The 19,766-nt window shown below is 33.5% G+C and overlaps 2 protein-coding genes, 1 long non-coding RNA gene and 1 pseudogene across 4 annotated transcripts; all 4 read right to left on the minus strand.

The window, feature by feature from the left end:
* Positions 1-3,796: 3,796 nt before the first annotated feature.
* LOC146906348 (uncharacterized) lies at positions 3,797-6,376 on the minus strand. Of its 2 annotated transcripts, none has more exons than XR_015019670.1 (4): positions 6,095-6,376; positions 5,944-6,017; positions 5,267-5,690; positions 3,797-4,033 (listed from the first exon to the last, which is right to left on the minus strand). It is a non-coding gene; the product is annotated as an uncharacterized LOC146906348 (long non-coding RNA). The 2 variants fall into 2 exon arrangements; XR_015019669.1 differs by having other exon boundaries at positions 5,267-5,699.
* A 2,598-nt stretch (positions 6,377-8,974) lies between these two features.
* Positions 8,975-9,884, minus strand: LOC146906349 (uncharacterized). The gene is made up of 3 exons (XM_085731105.1): positions 9,762-9,884; positions 9,336-9,683; positions 8,975-9,241 (listed from the first exon to the last, which is right to left on the minus strand). Exons 1-3 carry the CDS (start codon positions 9,882-9,884, stop codon positions 8,975-8,977), a joined length of 738 nt encoding a protein of 245 aa, XP_085587231.1.
* Positions 9,885-11,406: 1,522 nt separating this feature from the next.
* Positions 11,407-12,515, minus strand: LOC146906350 (uncharacterized). Its single transcript, XM_085727217.1, has 3 exons — positions 12,358-12,515; positions 11,900-12,250; positions 11,407-11,819 (listed from the first exon to the last, which is right to left on the minus strand). The coding sequence occupies exons 1-3, from the start codon at positions 12,427-12,429 to the stop codon at positions 11,547-11,549; spliced, it is 696 nt and encodes a 231-aa protein (XP_085583343.1). The 5' UTR covers positions 12,430-12,515; the 3' UTR covers positions 11,407-11,546.
* Positions 12,516-13,322: 807 nt separating this feature from the next.
* Positions 13,323-19,385, minus strand: LOC146906351 (uncharacterized; annotated as a pseudogene).
* Between the last annotated feature and the right edge of the window lie 381 nt (positions 19,386-19,766).

A 19,766-nucleotide genomic window follows, 5' to 3' on the forward strand; every position in this document is an offset into this window, starting at 1 on the left:
AAAGAGGAAAGAACTTTAGTGATTAAACCATCATGGGTGCTCCATTAACATGTTTTTCTAACAATTTCCCATGGATTTGGAGACAAAAATGAAAGAATGGAAAAAGGAAGAAAGGGGGCGATTTGCTTAGGGAGTGGAAGAGGATGAGTTTTGAAGTTTAATTCTTACTAACATCACCATAAGGGACCTATATGTTACTCAATCTTGATGATTCCTCCAATAATTAATGAATTGGTGATGGTGAGGGTTTAGAGAGAGTGAGGTCGGTTTGGGTAGAGGGAGAAGGGAAGATATTTTTGGTTTTCTAGAGAGAGGAAATGGGTAGAAAAATGAAGAAGTTTGTGGATTTTGTCATTTAAATAAAATTAAATGGCAAGATTACCATTTTACCCTTGGCCCTAAACATTTATGGATAAAAAATATCTCATTGATAATTTGGAAAAATAACTGACATATATAAATGACAGTGTTGTTAAGCAGGATATTATACTCTACCCGCCTTAAGAAAATTTCATCCCCGAAATTTAGAGTTTACTTGAAAATTGATGTGGATAATTCTTCTATATTTTCGACTTTATTATACGTCCGTTACAAACTGATTCTTTCTGATTGACTAAATAGTGGTTTCCATCGTTACATAACGTTTCTTCATTACATAACCATAAAACAACTGACTTGAATTGATAGGTCAAAATTGATTTCAGGACATGTTTGATAATAACCTTCTTAAATGTGAGTTGTGACTCACTATACATTCTGGGCATGATGGAAGGCGAGGCTGACTGAGCTGATGCGCCTGATATCCTTCGAATTAATTCTTGGTTCGGACACTCTTTATAAATTTGTCTTAGGTTACTAATACTCGTTTACCTTCTTTGGGTTCTGGAAAAGTATCATCCGCGTATGGAGTGACACTTTTATCGACTCTGTCGATTTCTATCTTGTCTTAAACGGATCCAACCTTTGAGTGATACTTCATACTACGACTGATTCCAATAAAATTTACTCCAACGAATGTAAAAACCGTTTCAACTTTCTCCATTACTCAACACATAATTAAAAGGAGTTACTTTCGATATCTGTTATGTTCTCTTATGGAATAAATGCAAACATGGTACTACCTCAAACATATGTAGGAAGTACTAACTGACGAGTACAATCCATAGGTCATATCTAAATACAAAATGTACTAACTGACGAGTACATTAAATATAATTCTTATCTGAGTAGTAGTGCACTGACTGACGACTACACAATACATAAGGTAGTACAATTGATGGTTTAATACATAACGTGTATCCATTGTCACTTAGCTTTTCTTTTTCCATGTTAGACTTCTGACATTCTTACATCAATCACAATACACCTTGGTCATCTCAGGATGAGTAGAAACTATCATCATAGATCTCTTCTAAAATTTGTCTTTTCAAAATAAATACTTCATTCTTGAACAACCCTCTTCAGGCTACTACTATAGAACATTTTATCTCATCTTCATTTTAATACCGTATTTATAACTTATTATGCACAATCTCATACCGTAGGCCACATGTGATTTCCAATTTATGTGATAACATTGTTTTTCTTACTTCTATAACCTTGGATTTATATATACTCTCTTTGAACTCTACAATAAAAGCGTTCAGATGTTATTAATCTAGCTCAAACATCGTCTACTATACTTGCTAATCCTGAAAAGTACTTCAAGTCAAGTCACCAGTCCCTAGGTATCTCATTCATATCTTACGACTCATACCACTAATTCATTCTTTGAAAACACTGGACCAATTTAACTGGGTTACTATGCTAGCGGTGTCTCTAATCATTCCTGACTTAACATGGTAGAAACACATCTGTCATATTCTTACCACATCCTCTTCGACTACTTTGATTTCTATCATCCTTGAATTATCTGGTTCGAACTATTCCTTAATTAATTTCTTACGATTCTTCGTTTAGAATCTGTTATATATTTGGTTCGCTTCTACTTAATAACATTTCATGAATATTTTTATACCACAGTCTCAAACTTCTACGTAATCTGTTACTTCTTTACTGATAAATTTTTCTCACTGCGCTACTCTGATTTATAAACTTATTTTAGTTAGGTGTACTGTATAATTTTCTCAATCTCATTACTACATTTTAGTCAATTTCCTAAGTCACCCTTCGGAGTTCACATGTTATGCACAGAGATGCTAACTTTACACTTCTTGTTGTTTCGAGCACTGACTTATATGATTAGCAGACTATTTCCAAGTATTGCACCTTTCCTTAAACATATACTATATACTTGTTATCACAAGGTGTTCCTTGAATGATTCCCACATTCACATCATTTATATACTAAAACATACTTGACGGTTCGAGGCTTATTTCCATTTATTATGTTCTTGTCGGCAATGACAGTTACACTTACGATCTCCTCTATGATAACTTCGACTCCCAAAATTCATTCTAGTCGACAAAGACATGCTTTTGGTTTTAGGAGCAATTGCATAAGAAAAATCATTGAGTGAAAATATTTATCTCCAGAATACTTTACTTCGTTTTTAACTTCTTTGCACTAGCGGCAATCTTCCATATAACAGAACCTCGAAATAATTCTCAATCCAAAATCTTGATTAATCCTTAACTCATCAACCTATTGTATTCATGCGTTAATACATTCTTGTTCTCGACATTATGTTGGAAGAGCTTGACATCATTCGTCCATTTCACTGTACTTTGGCAACTTCTTATTCAGTCTTCATTTTTCGTTTCAATTAAAAAGTTACATCTTGTCTCTAACCATTACCGGGATCTCTTTTCACTTACTGCTATACTTGTACTTCTTAGTTCGAAGAACAACTTAATATCATGATAAATGCAAGGGGTCTTATTCAATTTCCTTAGCGTACAATTCTTATTAGTTTAACTTTTCTGCAATTCCTTGCCAATAAAAAATACATCCAAATCGTGCTCTAATCCGTAAGGATCTTTCCAATACTATTTATTCATCCTTCTTGACTCTTATGTTGTATACCATCTTCACTTCTTGATTCATAAATCTAGCACTTTAGACTTCGGGAGGTATGACTATTCTGACATAGTTTATCTGACTTACGTTGTCCATTCAATGCTCGCATTGAAACGGTTTCCTTGTCTGCTCCAAAATAATTTAGTTATTCCTTAATGGTTCACTTAACAGTTCAAGCATTAAAATCCAGCTATTCAGGGCATTCGTGTTCTTCACTTCTTACATACTCTACATCCACTGAGAGTTTATGGATTACGTTGTTCGTCTGATAATTTTTCTCATATCAAGTTCCTCTTCTGATCCTGCAATCTTCTTTTATACCTTACTAATGCTTCTTATATTGCGGCTCCTATCAAAGTTGCAATCATCCCGCAATCATCCTGAATCTCTTACTTCTCCGATATCCATATAGGAATTGTCGTCCAACGAGATCGGTGTACTCCGTCTTAATCTTAACATTCCCTCATGTGCTTGAAGAATCTTCAGCTTCACAGTTTAGCAACCACCATTAGGCGTCAAATACTTCCCTATCAAAATTTTCTATAAAACTTGACACCCCGACTTCCTTCTTCTTATGCTTCATTCCTCCTAGGTCCTATTCAGCTCTCAGACATTTGTTCTAACTGTCATATATTAGTTTGAGTTGATCAGGCTCAGGTAGATATGACATTTAGAATAAACATCCGGAACCCAATGGTCCCACTGCATTTTATTGAATTCTAATGACCCAAGGCACGATCTGAATCGACCTGCTCTGATACCAAATTGTAACGCCCATACTAAACTTATCTAGAATATTTAGAATGTGCGTTAAATTTAGTACTGGATACATTAAAATTATAATAATAAAAATTTCAACTGAATAAATATATACATCACTGCAGGATCGTACATTTGCTATCTGAATACATGTCTGGAACCGTAATAAATAATCTGAACTAGTACGACACAAGCATATGAAAATATATCATTCAGCCTCCTGTATTGTCTCCTTGCCACGTACAACCTGCTGATCTGAAATACAATAAAAGGGATTGGGGTGAGACGGGATGTCTCAGTGAGTTCCACCTATCCTAGGCTGTAGGCAATCTCAGGGAACCTAGGATCGCCATCTGTCTCTAAGCTCAACCCTTTTTGGGTTTATACAGTTTTGTCATGCATAACTGAGCGATCGGGGGATAACTAGGATCACTATCTGAAATACTGATTCAATCCTGACACTAATGCTGAAATCATACTAACTATTATAGTCATAATGTTTGTCATATTATGTTAGAAATGTTAGCGTTGAACAAACAATATTATCTGAATTAATTTTACGGAATAAACCCAGGTGGAGTAACCCCAGAATTTATTCCACTGCTAACTGGTAATAATTCCAACTGGCGGGAACCCAACTGACGGGGATACCGGACTCCTGTGATTATCGTGGGGTCATCCTCACGGATAGTGCCTGTTCCAACTGGCGAGAACCTTTTGTATCCTAATTGGCGAGGATAGCAAAAGCCACGGCTTATAAATTATTTAATATTATAGACTGAACTGATTTTCTGACAGCTGAAATAACTCTCAACTCCACTACTAACGGGGGGTTAAAGAGAGGAATGCCTTAACTTAATTAATTTCTTGTAATAACAACATTCTGAATCTAATAATATAGACGTAGTAATCCCGTCTTTAACATGTTAATAAATTTTCCTGGGATAGTGGTCTGCCCGTTACTCTTAACATAAACCCATAATTTTATAGGTACTCTCTTGAATGCACGATCATTGATTTAAAGTGTAATGCTCAATTCACACCCCTTTAAAATGTATTTCGCAATGAAAAGACAAGTTCACGTTCATTTTAAAGATTCGGAGGCCAAAAGTAGTGAAAGCAGTGCATTTTCTTACAATTCTGGGGTTACCTATTCGATTAGCATATGTGGCTAATTGGTTAGCCAAGACAAAAACACATTTTTCAGTTACTAGAACTATGCTAATCGATTAGCTTACTCAAAACAGCCTCTGCACTACAATTTCAATACTTTATTGTAGAAAACACATTTTTGAACTTCTTTTCCATTCCAAATCAACAGAAAACGAATTTATAGGTATGACCATCGAGCATTAAACTTCCAAATATTTCATGCATTCATATGGGGAATTTCTATCATAAACAATCACTTATCAATAAGTTTATCTCACAAATTATTTATATAAGCTAAAACCCCAAAGGTGGGAAAGCTAACTACTAGGAACTCACCTCTAAGTCGAACATTATGCTGAGTTTGGGCTTACACGAAGTCCACTTCAATATCCACTTTGGAACCTCCACACTAGGCGAGGCTTCATGCTCGCTTCGACGAGCTATCACAAAAGACCCAAATTCTGCACAAAATCTGCATCTGGTCCCTTACTTGAAAGTTGTCTCCAGACCTCAATACTTGACCAAAATTAGTGAAACTAGTACTAAAACGTCCGGAATTTTGTTAGCTAACCATAGCATCAAAAATCACTTGATTCCAAGTTATAGAGAGAAAGTTATTACCATTTTAGTGGAGCCCTGTCCCAAAACCCGTAACAATTTTCCAGCAGAAATCCACAACTTCAAACGCACTTTCTGAGTTCGTCACTAATCCAAATCACACGAAATTTATATCTGATTTGAAGAGAATTACGTGCAGAATCTGAAAAATCTAATAAGTACTCAATTCCAAGAAACACAACCAAAACCATAACCAAAATATCACATATATGCCATACTAATTTCGTCTCAAAATCATAAATTCTAAGTATAGTCACTTATAACATCAACTACCTTAATATACATCCACATCAGCTCATCAAAACTGCTAAATCATTTTCTATACTAATTTTCTTAAATTCCAAGTTCCACTTTCATTCCATTCTCCAAAGACTCAAACTTAATTAATAACTCACCTTGATTGTGATTACTAAGCTCCTTTTGCATCAAAACAAGTCACCACCAATCACTAACAATATAATTTGCATTCCTACACATTAAATTAATGAATTCCATGAAAGGATGACAACCTACGGAAAAGAAAGAGGAAAGAACTTTGATGCTTACCTAGTGATTAAACCATCATGGGTGCTCCATTAACATGTTTTTCTAGCAATTTCCCATGGATTTGGAGACAAAAATGAAAGATTGGAAAAAGGAAGAAAGGGGGCGATTTGCTTAGGGAGTGGGAGAGGATGAGTTTTGAAGTTTAATTCTTACTAACATCACCATAAGGGACCTATGTGTTACTCAATCTTGATGATTCCTCCAAGAATTAATGAATTGGTGATGGTGAGTGTTTAGAGAGTGAGGTCGGTTTGGATAGAGGGAGAAGGGAATATATTTTTGGTTTTCTAGAGAGAGGAAATAGGTAGAAAAATGAAGAAGTTTATGGATTTTGTCATTTAAATAAAATTAAATAGCAAGATTACCATTTTACCCTTGGCCCTAAAGGTTTATGGATAAAAAATATCTCATTGATAATTTGGAAAAATAACTGACATATATAAATGACAGTGTTGTTAAGCGGGATATTATAATTTCTACTGCAAATTCCAATATCAAAAGGAACATTATTCCATTTGGAATGAGCCTCACGAAAGTTTTAAGCATTTTCTTGTACCTCTTGGGGATGAAATTTGTGTCACTACAGTAAATCTTTTAACTCAAAATAATGTAAGTCACATGAAACAGACTCCTACCCTCTTAGAAGTTCCACAAACTGTTGATAAATCTAGTCTCAAAAGAAAGAAAATGGATGACTACATGGCTGAATTGCTTAAAAAGTCATAATGAATGAAACCTCCTCAAAATTTGGAAAAGAACCCACATTTTGTGAACATTCTCAAACTTCTCGTATCCTTTTGATCTAAACAACTCACTTCATTTTGATCCCAACTTTCCCATTCTCAATGTGAATGTTGGTCCCCCACTTGAGGGAATGACATCTCAATATTCCGGGAACACAACTGTATTGTCTCCTTTGTTTTCCTCTAATCAAAATTTCTCAAATTCTCTTTTCAGCTCGGAATTCCTCAACAACCTGATTAAAACTCAACAACAAGATTATTTCACCACTGCTCAAAACTCAGGTTCTTCCTTGCCATCATTCCCATCTCATGTTGGCTCATTTGAATCTTTTGGTTCAAATGGTGCTCATCTAACATTTCCAACCGATGCGGCTCCAAAAAATAGTAGTTTGCATGACTGGATACGCACTGAAATTTGTGCCAAATGTCCTTTTGGGCTCGCACCTCCTCCTCCCTTGGCTGCTGAAGACTTTTCCTCTTCTTCAAAAGATCCACGACCCCTAGTGACTAAATGTCGTCCTCTGCTGTTCATATATTGGCCAATCCCCACTTTTTAAAATGACAAATGGGGATAATTGAAATGATATTTTAAAGTGGCCTCTTATCTCCTGCTTTATCTCTATGTTTCCCGCTCCTTTATTTTCTCTTTTCCTAAATGCTTAGGTCTGTCTATTGCAATATGTTAATCTATCTATTAGGACTTTTTTTCTCTTGAACCATAATCAATGTCCTGGTCAAGAATCACCTTGTATTTTGTTAATCTAATGATGAATGAATTTCATGGTTCAAAGAGAAAAAGAAAAGTGTAATTTACTCAATCTATGTTTTTATCGTATGCTAAAATTGAGGGGAAGCCTTTGACAAATTACACTAGCGATTTTAACATAGTTATTTCATCGGAACTTCTAAAAAATCAAAAATATAATTCAAAAGTTTTGTTGTTATAAAAAAGGGGGAGATTGTTGAGATTAAATTCAAAAATCTTTCCTTTTAATGTTTTAATAGTAACAAAACATTTAAATCATATTTTATAAATTGTGATCTTAAAAACATAGACAAGTAATAATACATGAAGAAAATTAAGAAACATGATACTGCACTATTGATATATACATGTGAGTCTAGTATATCAAGGGAAAAATATGTCCAGGTTGACAAAGGAAGCTTTCTACAAGAATATGGCATTTATATTAAGGATCAAATGAAGAAAAGGGAAAAAAACACCCGTATGTCTTTTGTGCTAGAAAGGAATAAACTAATTATGTTTGTAAAACATAGAGACAACAAGAATAAATATTCAAGAACAAGGAAGAAAGGAACAACACCTCATTGAAGAAAAAAACGAACCCACAAGATTTATACAAGACAGCAATGCTTAATGTCACGAATATATTTATCGCAAAAAATACACGAATGGCGTTTTCAATCACTATATACAACAAGATAGTCCACCTATTCTGTCACACAATGAGAAAAACATTTGAGTAATAATAAAAGTTGTTTACTGTCCAAACAAAACAATAAAAATGGGTTCAAAGATTATGCATTATGTTTGTCCACCATAGAGCAGGAGAGAAAAACTTAGGGATAGGCGACTTGGTGTGTTGCTACAAGGCTCAAAATCAAAGTGTAAGTGTCATAGAGTGACAAACTTACTTTGGGGTTTATTTTAATCATGGTTTTGAGAATTAAAACCATACAACTAGTCGTGATACCCGTGCTGAGCACGTGTAGCGCGGCTGCGCCGCGCGGCGTTACTTATGTGGTCGGATTAGTTGTGTAGTTGCGACGAATTAAACAATAGTGTACAATGTTTTAAACTATTTATAAATAGTATTCAATGAAATAGTATTTTTAAATGGGCCTAGATATTGGATTAAGGTTAGAAGGGCAGACTTTTACTAATTTATTTGTTTTCAATATTTAGAGGTCCTAATAGCAAATTGTTTATATAAATAGTTGATTGATGAATAATAGTTAAGCATGCATTAGATGATGATTGACACTACAATATTGTAAGAACAATGGTGAAACAGAAAGGCATAATGTTCATAATATGTTAATTATATTACAAAAACTAAATTACGATAAGTAGGTAAAAACAATACTACAATATTAATCAATGATAGAGTCTCAGTTAATAATGTCTATAGACTTTCACAACCGAAACGATGTTTTTTGCCATGATTGAGTTGCATTTAAATTCCAGTAGGCTTTCTGGATAAATTCGATTTGTCAAGCAGAATGCTTTCCATCCACGTCCAATGGTCACCGTTGTTCCATTATTTTCAGAATCTTGTTTGAATATCAATTTGCAAATAGTTATTGTATTTGATATGTCACACAGTCGTAGGTAGTCATGGTTTATAACTTGAAGAAAATTACCAAGGTCAGGTGGTAGAATCTGAAATGAGCGAAAAGTAATAACTTATATGTTATTTTCTAAAAGAAGTAATAAACAATGATTGTAAAAGTATAATCAAGGAGAGAAGATTTACCAATTTTGAACTAATAGGATCTTTGTTTGGCATGTCTACATGAAATTTAAGATCTTTAAGATTGGATGTAGTCAACCTATGATAACGTGGATATTCATTTTTAGGTGTAGATACATAGAAGATTTTGATCTGGAAAGTACTATTTCCTAAAAATGTGAAAGACATTAGTGGATCTGATGTTATCTGATAGAAAATTCTGAATTGGTGTAGATTAATAAGCATTGGCATCAGGATACATTTGTTAAACTCAACTTGATGACTATTTCCATAACCATCCTGCAAGATCCACTGTTCTTGTAGTTCGTCGTAATGTTCAGCAACAAAAAGGGGATCTAACTCGCAAATTATCTGTGATATAAAAAATACAATGTTATTAAATTGACAACAGAATTTTGAAAAAAATTAAGTGAGAAAGTGTAGTATTACATCTGTACAGACAGCTATGAAGAATGGTCTATTAGGTTTGGATGTCATAAAAGGAGCAATGCTGCAATTTACAGATCTTTCATTGGCTGGTACTTGACTAATTGATGATGAAGTTGATTCCATTGAGTAGTGGAGAGTTGTATGATTTGGTAGTGAAGATGTATTTTTAGTTGAATCCTACTCTTAGATGTGAGTTATTCGATAAAAAAAATAATGTAATATATTATTTGATGGGCAATTTTGTATGTATCTTGTTTGTCCTTATTGAGTTTTATAAAAAACAATATAATATAATTTGTTTTGTATAAAAGTATGTGAAGTGAAATGTCATAAGTGTGTACTGCATATTCCAATGGAATATATAAGCATGCAAACAAATAGTGATAAAGCAACACAAAACGTTAAAGTAGCATTTAATCATAGGAAGACAATACATTAAATTTAAATGTAAAAACAATACAGATAGTTGAATCTCATAACAGGCCAAGCTAACACAATTAAAGTTAAATTATCCAAATTACATAGTAACATGTCATATTGAAGTTAAGCTAACTTTGAAGACATTACACGTAAGAAAAAGATTGAATAACTATGAAAGTGTGTTATTATTATTCTGATATTTATAGTAAGATGCAAGTTTGATAGGTGTATTGTCCATATAATATATAATGTAATATGGACTATTTTGGTCAAAGTTATAGTTGGCTATCATCAATGATGGTTGGTAAGGCAAAACTTATTATGCAGAGTGGTTTTTAAATGTATTGTATACTATTATATGAGTTATTGAATTGTCATATCAATCTATCTTCATAATTTAATAGGCTAATAGATATATACAGTGTTGAATAAAAAAATATATAAATAATTAAGTAATTTAATATGTATATATTTGAAAGTAAATATTTTTTTCTTATTTAAAGCCACATGACATTGATAAATTTATTCCCACCAAGTAGATATGAATCCTATAATATGGACTACGAAGTTGTCAAAGAAATCAATGGTTATGGTAAGTATACTTTTGATAGATAGATAAATTTTATAGTTAGTTATATTTCTTAAAATTGCATTCAAAAACACAAATTTCATGGTTATTTTGTATATATTTTGCACCATTTTCCAAAACATGTTGGTGAACAACTCAATATCAATGAGAATAATAGCTTAACTGTTATAGATGAAAAAACACAGAAGACATACGAATGTGAAATTGAAACTGATCGCAGAAATGGAAGATGCAAGTTCAGTGGAAAAGGATGGTTTGAATTTATCGGCTCGAATCAACATTTAGCTGGGTCCATGTAATGTTTAATTTTAAAATTCCAATACAAAGATTGTATGTTTGTCCCGCTGAGTGGTTATAAAAAATTTCTAGCAACTATGTTTTAAATTAGAAATGGTATGGATAAGAGTAATGTATTATTTAAACTTGTTATAAATTGAAAAAAATTAAATAATGTTTTATGATAATCAATTTAATTGTAGTTTATCATATTTAAAAAGGAGGAACATAAAATATGTTATTGCTATTATATATTATTTTGAGGTTGATATGAAGGAATTAAAAGGTAGAAATATACTAAATAGTTGTAAGCTTTGACGGAAAGAAAATATAGAAGTGAAAGCTTAAAATGTAGATCAATCTTAATAGAACATAGATAATTGATGAACTTAGTACAACATAATTAAACAAACCTAACAGAAATGAAAATATAGTGATATTAAACATATTACATAGTGAAGATTAAACATAGTAGTAGATGAAACACATTGAAGAAGATCTTAGGCAGATGCATTAGAAGTAGATGTTGAAGCAACTTGGTAGACATGATACTTCACAGTATCAAAAAGGTCCAATTTCAAGCGGATAGTTTGGCCAATTTTAAATCGGTTTGCTTTGCAGAAATGATCCCATTTGATTCCAAACTGTGTTGTCAAATTTCCATCATTGAGAAAGTAAACTTTAAAGTTTTCTTCTTTTCCACTATCGCCACAAAATATGAGACCTTGGTATCGATATTGTTTCAAAATCTGGCTAAAATCATTGCTGACTGTCTGCACATTGAAATAGATAATTTGAATAAATATGATACATTTAATGTTAATAAATTGAAGCATGAAATATTTATTAAAACCTTCATTGGGCTGAGAAATTCATGTTCATCAAGCGTAGTGTCACAGTAGGCAGTTTCATGAGGTATTGTGCTGCGACTATGCCACTTAGGGAGTTCATTATGGTCAGTCACCTCCTTGAACATTTCCACAACAAACATATTGTTTCCATAATAATCAAAGACAACTTCTACATTTTCAGGAAACTCATTGAAGTGCTTAACATCAATCCATCCATTAGTCAAGAGAGGATTAAGAAAATTTTTGGTGCAAGTTAAAAGGTGGCCCCTGTCATCGTGATTAAGAACATACCATGAACCCTTGAGTTGATTGTAATATTTTTGAGTAAATGACGGATCCACCTCAACATACATCTAAAGATATATAAGAAAAACAAACAGATCTAAGTGTTAGGAACATATTTTGTCTTAAGAGATTGCAGTTAAAAAATTAAATTGCTATGAATTAATATAATGCTAACCTGTACTGATAACTTAATAGCAGCGACAGTTTCAATGGGGTCCTTAGCAAGTACATTTCTTATTGCATCCATTGTAAAATAAATCTATGTTGAGTAATTATAATGCTGTATAGAGTTTGAGCTTGTAGTGAGTATTTATATCAATGATGTTATGTAGTTATTGTCAATACAAACTGAGTTGGTGAATTTTTGAGCAAAATAAAGTATTATAATATTTAGTTTGGTTGTTCTATGTAAAGTACTAATTTAAAATGATTTTGTGCATTGAAATATAGCAAGAAGGATTCCTTATCTTTATGTCACGTAAACATAGTAATGAGTTTGTCTTATTGTGAAATGTAGTAGTGAATGTGTGCACAATAGGACAAATTTAAAGCTGCAGGTGTGTAGGTGATTTGACAAAAGCTATAAATGATTTTGCCAAAAGCTATAAATGATTTTTCCAATTGATTTGCCAAGTCATACATTTGATAGTGTGCATGTCTTAGATTGCATGGAGCACATGGCATTGATTCATGTACAACAAAATTTATGTAAGGTTCCAAAAGTTTCACAATATTTTTTTATCAAAGCTATTAAATATGGGTTGCAGGTGTGTAGCATGCGTGTATCAGTAACTTGTCATATAGTGGAATTTGGATGCAATTATACTACTTTATGTGTAATATAAATAATTATGAATTGATTTAGCTGCAACCACTTTTCAAGACTTAAATATAAACTTTATAGTTGCACTTATAAGATAATATTATATGTCATTAGTTACACATAGTAAACTGAATTAATGTTTCCTCAATCAAAACAACAACAATGTCCAAGTTAAACGATAACTGTGGAAAAGTTCAATTGAACTTGGATGTTGTTACTATGTGAATCCATTAATCCATTATGCACCTATATCAGGTCCAACCAAAAAAAGAAGTGAAGTCAACTTCTACGTTGTTGCTATGTGAGTCCATTAATCTCTTGTGCACCTAAATTTAAAAAGGAAGAAGATAAGTAAGTGTAGTTTATCATTATAGGTAGATAAAATCAGTGCATCATAAATTTTAAACGAAATTGTAGGAATGAGTTAACTTACATCATAGATTTTCAAAAACTTCCTTGTAGACTACATTCGTGGTAGTTGACAGTGGGATTTTGTCCTTGTCATGAATTAATATCTTTAATCCAGCCTTACTCTATACCCTCGACATAGTAACATACAATTGACCGTGACTAAATACGGATCTTGGAAGATATAAACCTACACTGTCTAGTGACTGACCTTGAGATTTATTGATAGTCAAGGCATAAGAAATTATAATAGGAAATTGTCTTCTGGTAAGCTTAAATGGCCATGGGGATTAGGAAGGAGACATATCCATTCTTGGAATGTAAGTCATGCCTCTGATATTTATACCTGACATGATTTTCGCTTCAAGTACATGGTTGGCCATTCTAGTAATAATAAGTCTAGTACCATTGCATAATCCCATTGATTGGTCAATATTTGTCACAAGCATGATAGGAGTTCCTACTTTCAACTTAAGTTTAGACCAGGAAGACCTGAGCATCTCAGGGAATTTAAAAATTCTGGTGTTAAGACATCAAATAATTGACATTCATCATTGATCTTTGATCTGTCAACCTCATCAGAACTTAAGTACTCTCGTTCTTCTCCTATACAATATAATAAATATGGATTGGAGTCATGTTTGTTTTTTAGGTGTAAATACATAAATAATGTAATATATTCGTTTGAATAGTTACCTGGAATCAATGAGAGTATGTAGTCATTTATTTCTTCAACACATTCTATTGTTGAAGCCAAAATTGCTCTTGATTGTAAGTATTGAGGATCATTGTAGTAATTCAAGAAATCTGGGTATGTACTTTAGAATATAGCCTGTATTGGATTATCAAAATCATGTATCAAAAACTCGGTTGGTATATCAATTTCCACATTTCCATCATTTGGCTCGGATAGCCTTCCTTCGCCAACTTTCAAGAGCCAATCAGAGAAGTTTTTCAATTCCTGAGAATCTGATGACACTGCATTCTGTTGAAGACGAATATTTTTGGTCAGAGTAAGAACTTCACATTAATCCCATATGTATGAGGAATTTATTGTAGCATTAACAATGTCTAAGTGATTGCCTCTGGGTATAACCGGTAATATTTGTCGGTAGTCACCTCTAAATACCACAACTTTTCCACCAAAAATTTTATTTGAGGACATGATGTCTCTGAGAGTTTTATCTAGAGCTTCAAAGCAAAACCTATGAACCATGGGAGCCTCATCCCATATGATTAATTTGGTCATCTTTAAAAGTTGTGCAAGTTCGCTTGTAGCATCTATATTACAGCTGGAGTTCTCAAAGGCAGGTACACGTATCTTGAATTTAGAATGCGCTGTCATTCCTCCTGGAAGCAAAAGAGATGCCATACCACTTGTAGCAACTCTCAAAACAATCTGACCACGACTCCTTATCCTTGCCGCCAAAGTTCGCCACATAAATGTTTTACCAGTACCACCATAACCATGTAAAAAATACACACCGCCTTTCTGTTTACTAACAGATGACATTATTTTATGGTAGATGCTGCGTTGTTCATCTGTTTAAAAAATAAGTAAAATTTGTGTCAATATAATAAACTACTTTGTAAATGTTTCAGAAAATGCTAAATTAGTGTATACCGGTTAATGTAGCAAAGAGTTGTTGAAATTCTGCATCCAACACGTTGACATTGTAATTTAATTCATCATAAATCAGTCGGTTTCCAAGTTGTTCAACAACGTATCCTTCAGGATAAGGAAATCTTTTGTAATCCTTCAAACTCCTTCTATTTCTTTCCATGTGCCTTTCAATCTCGGTCAATGTTAAGTTTTTTATTTGTTCTTCAGTAAGCATTAAACCTTGCACATGATAAAAGTAATTAGATGCCAAATCTAGAAATTCATTTTTTTTTCATTTGAAGATCATATACTCCCTCCGTCCCGGTATAATTGACCTACTTTGGTTTTTCACACAGATTAAGAAAAATGTATAAATGAAGGGGAAAGTGGAATATATTGTATTGGGAATGATAAAAGTAGTATTATTTAGTGTTATATTGTATTGGGAATGATGAAAGTTGTATTGAAAATTGAAATGGGTCGGTTATTTTGGGACACTTTTTTTTAGAAAATGGGTCAGTTATTCCGGGACGGAGGGAGTAATTATTAAGAGATGATAAGCGAAAAAGGCATGTTTACCTGGATTGTTTGCCAATCTTCTTTGTTCATAAAGAATACCATCGCTTAACCATTGCCATGTTTTTTCCCAAACATGTTTTGGCCTATGCATTGAACTTGCGATCAACAAAGTAACAAATAACAATCTAAGAAAATGTCTAGAACCCCAAACACTTACTTCTTTAATAGCAGCAATGTATTCCTTGTCATCCATCAAAAATCCACTTGCAAAACATGCCTCTCTATAGGTGTCGTAACAAACATTGTTAACAGTTCTGATGTTCTCATAAGAGGTTGGCCCTTGGACTTTGGTTAACATCAGTCTCAAATAGAACAATTCTCATGTGGTTGGTGGCACCCACATCAACCTTCCTATTGCAAAACCCCTTTTCCTTGGTGTCCAAGTACGTTTAGCTTTGACATATACAAATTTAGACATAAATTTGGCATATGTAAGCGTCTTAGCTTTAGGGTACTTAGCATTGCACTGCAGCCACGATGTAAACATCAACTTTGTAACCGAAGGTCTCAGCATCACATCATCTATATGTTCATAACCATTGAAATATACTGAGTGTTCGCCTTCCAAATGAAAAAAACAACCTTTCAACAGATGGTTTTCTTCCATGAATAGGATATTTAAATATGCGCCAGCAAGCTTCGCTTGGTGAAACATATCTACAATCAAGGTACTTCTTGATTTCATCCTGACTGTTATCTGACATTCTATTTGTTGAACCATCAGACACAACAGCTGCAGTTATTCGATCATACCCTTTGTTAATGTACTTAAAGAGGTACTTGATTGAGCTGGATTGGTTGCACCACTCCATGTTTATATGAGCTTCATACTTCATTAACAAATGCGGATTATATGGAACAACTGACCGATTGTCCAATGCAATTCCATTCTGTAAAATATGACTGCCATTATCCCTTCTTCTATAGACAGGATAACCCTCATGATCAACAATACTTAATTCATGAAATTTCTTTGGATAGAATTTAGTACAACGGTCTTTATTATTCATGCAAGGGGATTTTTTATTTGCTAATCCACACAGACCATGCATCATGTGATTGCCCATCAATCTGTACAATTGTGGATTGTTATCTGGACTTGGTATTTCATCTGAAATAATCTTGTCTATGTCTTCTGGGGTAGGATATTTGCTTGAAGGGTGCAAGAAAATAAGAAGGTATGCATGTGGGAGACCTCTCTTATGAAATTCAATAGTGTACATGTCTGAAATTTCGAACAAGAAATTATTTGTTAGCAAACATATGGCAATTATAAATAGGAGTTTATAGTATATAAGTGAGTTGATAGCTACTCACATGCAATGACCTTTCTAAGGAGGTGTTTTTTCGTCAAATCTTTAAGTAGTTGATCAAACTTGATTTTGAACACTCTTGCTATAATATCAGGTCTGTCATGTGGTTTAAGACTTTTTGATGTTACAAATCTTTGAATTTCTGGCCAGTTTGGATTGCAAGTAAAAGTTATGAACAAATCTGAAAATCCAACCGCACTCGATATCGCCATAGCATCAAAGTAGAGTTGATCCATGTACCTTCGACTACCGGTATAGCTAGAAGGTAACACAGCTCTTTTACCTTGTTTTGATGACTCTGGTTGATCTTTGTTTTGGTTCTCACTTAAAGACTTGTATTTACCAACTCTTAGCTTGGATTGATTTTTCCTTAACCATGACAACCTATCAGCTTCCATCATGGTAAAGCAATCAACCAAGAACTGTTGCAATAGCCTTCGTGCACACAAGATTGTCATCGGTTCAAAAAGTCTGGTTTGTAACCTAAATGCCAACCACTCTCTAATTGTGAGATGAACCCTCTTTGGTTTTTTGCCTGTCTTCTTATCTCTGTGCAGAAGATCATCTTTGTACCCATCTTCGCCATACGGAAACAAAAGTGGATACTGGTAGGCGAGGTATGTAGGATGAAATTCATCTATCCTTTGTAGCTCACCACATTGTGTTTCCATAATGATATCCCTTCTGGGAGCATAATCAACATCACCAAGTATAATTGCTGCAACTTCTGAAACTGTAGGTTGATTATAGATACGTCCGTCTGTTGTCCTCTCAGAGATGAGCTTTAACTTAAAATTTTGGACACCCCCTTCAGACAACCTATCGCGAGCCATTCTAAATGACTTGGCATGAACATTACTTTGATCAAGCATTTTTTGTAATGCTGCAATCATTTGTATATCTAGCTGGTTTGCATTGCTACATTAAGAACAAAAAACATATCAACATTCTATATCAATTCTAATATGATAGTTAATATTTAATAAACTATAAACTTGTTAAGTACCTGAGACCTTGTAGCTGATTTTGCAATTCATTTTTTGTATCATATATATATATATATATATATATATATATATATAACTGGGCAAACTTTGGGGGACGTTCGGGCATTGGAATCATACTGCCAATTCGGTGACATGCTTGTCCTTGAATCCTTATTGTAGGTGGTCCTCTACCTCTCCTGATTTTCTTGTCCACTTTAAATCCCGGTGAACTAAATGCAAACATGCTATTATACAACCTTATGTTTTGTTGGAAATGTTTACATTCTGATGAGTTTTGATCATACATCAAATGGTTCAGCAATGCAGGTGGTTTCCTTAAATATGGTAATTGAATAGTTCCATCACCACAACACAGTCCAACCTTAGGATTTGCACTTTCTCTATATTTATTTTTCCTCTCTTGATACCACATGCATGCTCCACATCGTTGACACACCATGACATGATCACCAATATCATAATATCCTACATGTATTTATATAAATTAGGATACTTGAATATAAGAACCAAAATAATATTCTCAATAAGTAGCCATGTATTAGGAATGTGCTAAAAACTTATGATTTGAATGCCTTGAGTTTTATCTAAATTTAAAGAGTGCAAAAAACCACCTTGAGTATGGTATTGAGCACTATCTTTGAATTGACTGCCTGTTAAATCATCTTCATCAGAAGATTCACTCTCACTCTGGTGAACTGCATTGTATGCTTCAAAATCTTCACTATTAGCAGAACCATCACTCTCATCATTGATGTCAACATTTTCAGCAGCAGTTGAAGATGATGCAATATTTGTATCAATCATCTCAAATCTATTTAATAAATTTATTCCACTCGTATGAGAAGTAGAGGCTTTTCTTGGATTTCGAATCTGGAAGTTGGATGATGTTGGTTGCATGAAATTTGGAGTTGTGGTTTTAGGCCGAGTCTTTGACATTAGATCATGACTTCTAAGAATAGATGGAGAATCCATTGAAAATGGCCTTTGCTGTAATGTTGAATTTGTTCGATGATAATTTGGAGAATTGATTGGAAAAGGATGCTTTGATCTGTAGAATGGATTACCACTGGTTGCATTTTTTGAATTTGGAACAGGACTATGCAATTGTGGCAAGCTAGTTTGTGTTCCATGTTTGTATAATGCAGAAATATTTGACACAGAAGGATTTGGATTGAAGGATGGAAACGGTCTTGCAGAGGTTATATCACTTGAACTTGGTTTCTGATTGTCTCTTATTAAGCTAAATGGAGGAATAGGTTTGTGGTTCCTATTGGTAGATGATTGTGTGCTCTGTGATGTAAAATTAGAGTTGGTGATATCAGCTAATGGAGTTGTAGAACCTGGAAGAGATGATTTTTGTTTCTTGGGAAACCTAGACAGAAGAATTTCCTTTCGTCTAAGCCGTCTTGCTTTAGCATCTTTGACATGAGCATCATCTTTTCCTTTATCCACCATGTTTGAAGTTTGACTTGAAATGCAAAAGAACAAACTATTAGTATGTGAAATAATATTTGAGTGAATTGGCACTTTTAAACATTTAGTTTCCCTCCATATCTAAGTAAGATTATATATTTGTAATAGGTAACATTTGAAATCGAAATTTGAAATTGATTTGAAAAATTTCACTTTCCCTCCTACTTGTCAAATGTGATTGAACACAGTCTAGAAATAAGAGATTACACCAAAATAGACTATAGATAATTGACAAAAAAGATAAATCTAATGATTATTACAAATTGTTTATATTATTTCTTACTTGAAATCAGCCTTGGAAAGACAACATATAGATTACATCTAGATGTCAGATCAGGCATAGGCTTTTTTGTGTGGTCACGCCTTCCAAAGCTAGAG

The sequence above is a fragment of the Medicago sativa genome, chromosome 7 (assembly GCF_051527215.1).
Source record: "Medicago sativa cultivar Bolivia chromosome 7, Bolivia_mono, whole genome shotgun sequence".
NCBI lineage: Eukaryota > Viridiplantae > Streptophyta > Magnoliopsida > Fabales > Fabaceae > Medicago > Medicago sativa.

Bases quoted from the DNA above. Each gene is read 5' to 3' on its own strand.
- LOC146906349 (XM_085731105.1), bottom strand. From the start codon at position 9,884: ATGGAATCAACTTCATCATCAATTAGTCAAGTACCAGCCAATGAAAGA. The intron at 9,684-9,761 runs GTAATACTACAC...TTTATATCACAG, and splicing joins TCATAGCTGTCTGTACAGAT to ATAATTTGCGAGTTAGATCC. The intron at 9,242-9,335 runs GTAAATCTTCTC...CGCTCATTTCAG, and splicing joins ATCCTATTAGTTCAAAATTG to ATTCTACCACCTGACCTTGG.
- LOC146906350 (XM_085727217.1), bottom strand. From the start codon at position 12,429: ATGGATGCAATAAGAAATGTACTTGCTAAGGACCCCATTGAAACTGTC. The intron at 12,251-12,357 runs GTTAGCATTATA...ATATATCTTTAG, and splicing joins CTATTAAGTTATCAGTACAG to ATGTATGTTGAGGTGGATCC. The intron at 11,820-11,899 runs GTTTTAATAAAT...TTCAATGTGCAG, and splicing joins AATTTCTCAGCCCAATGAAG to ACAGTCAGCAATGATTTTAG.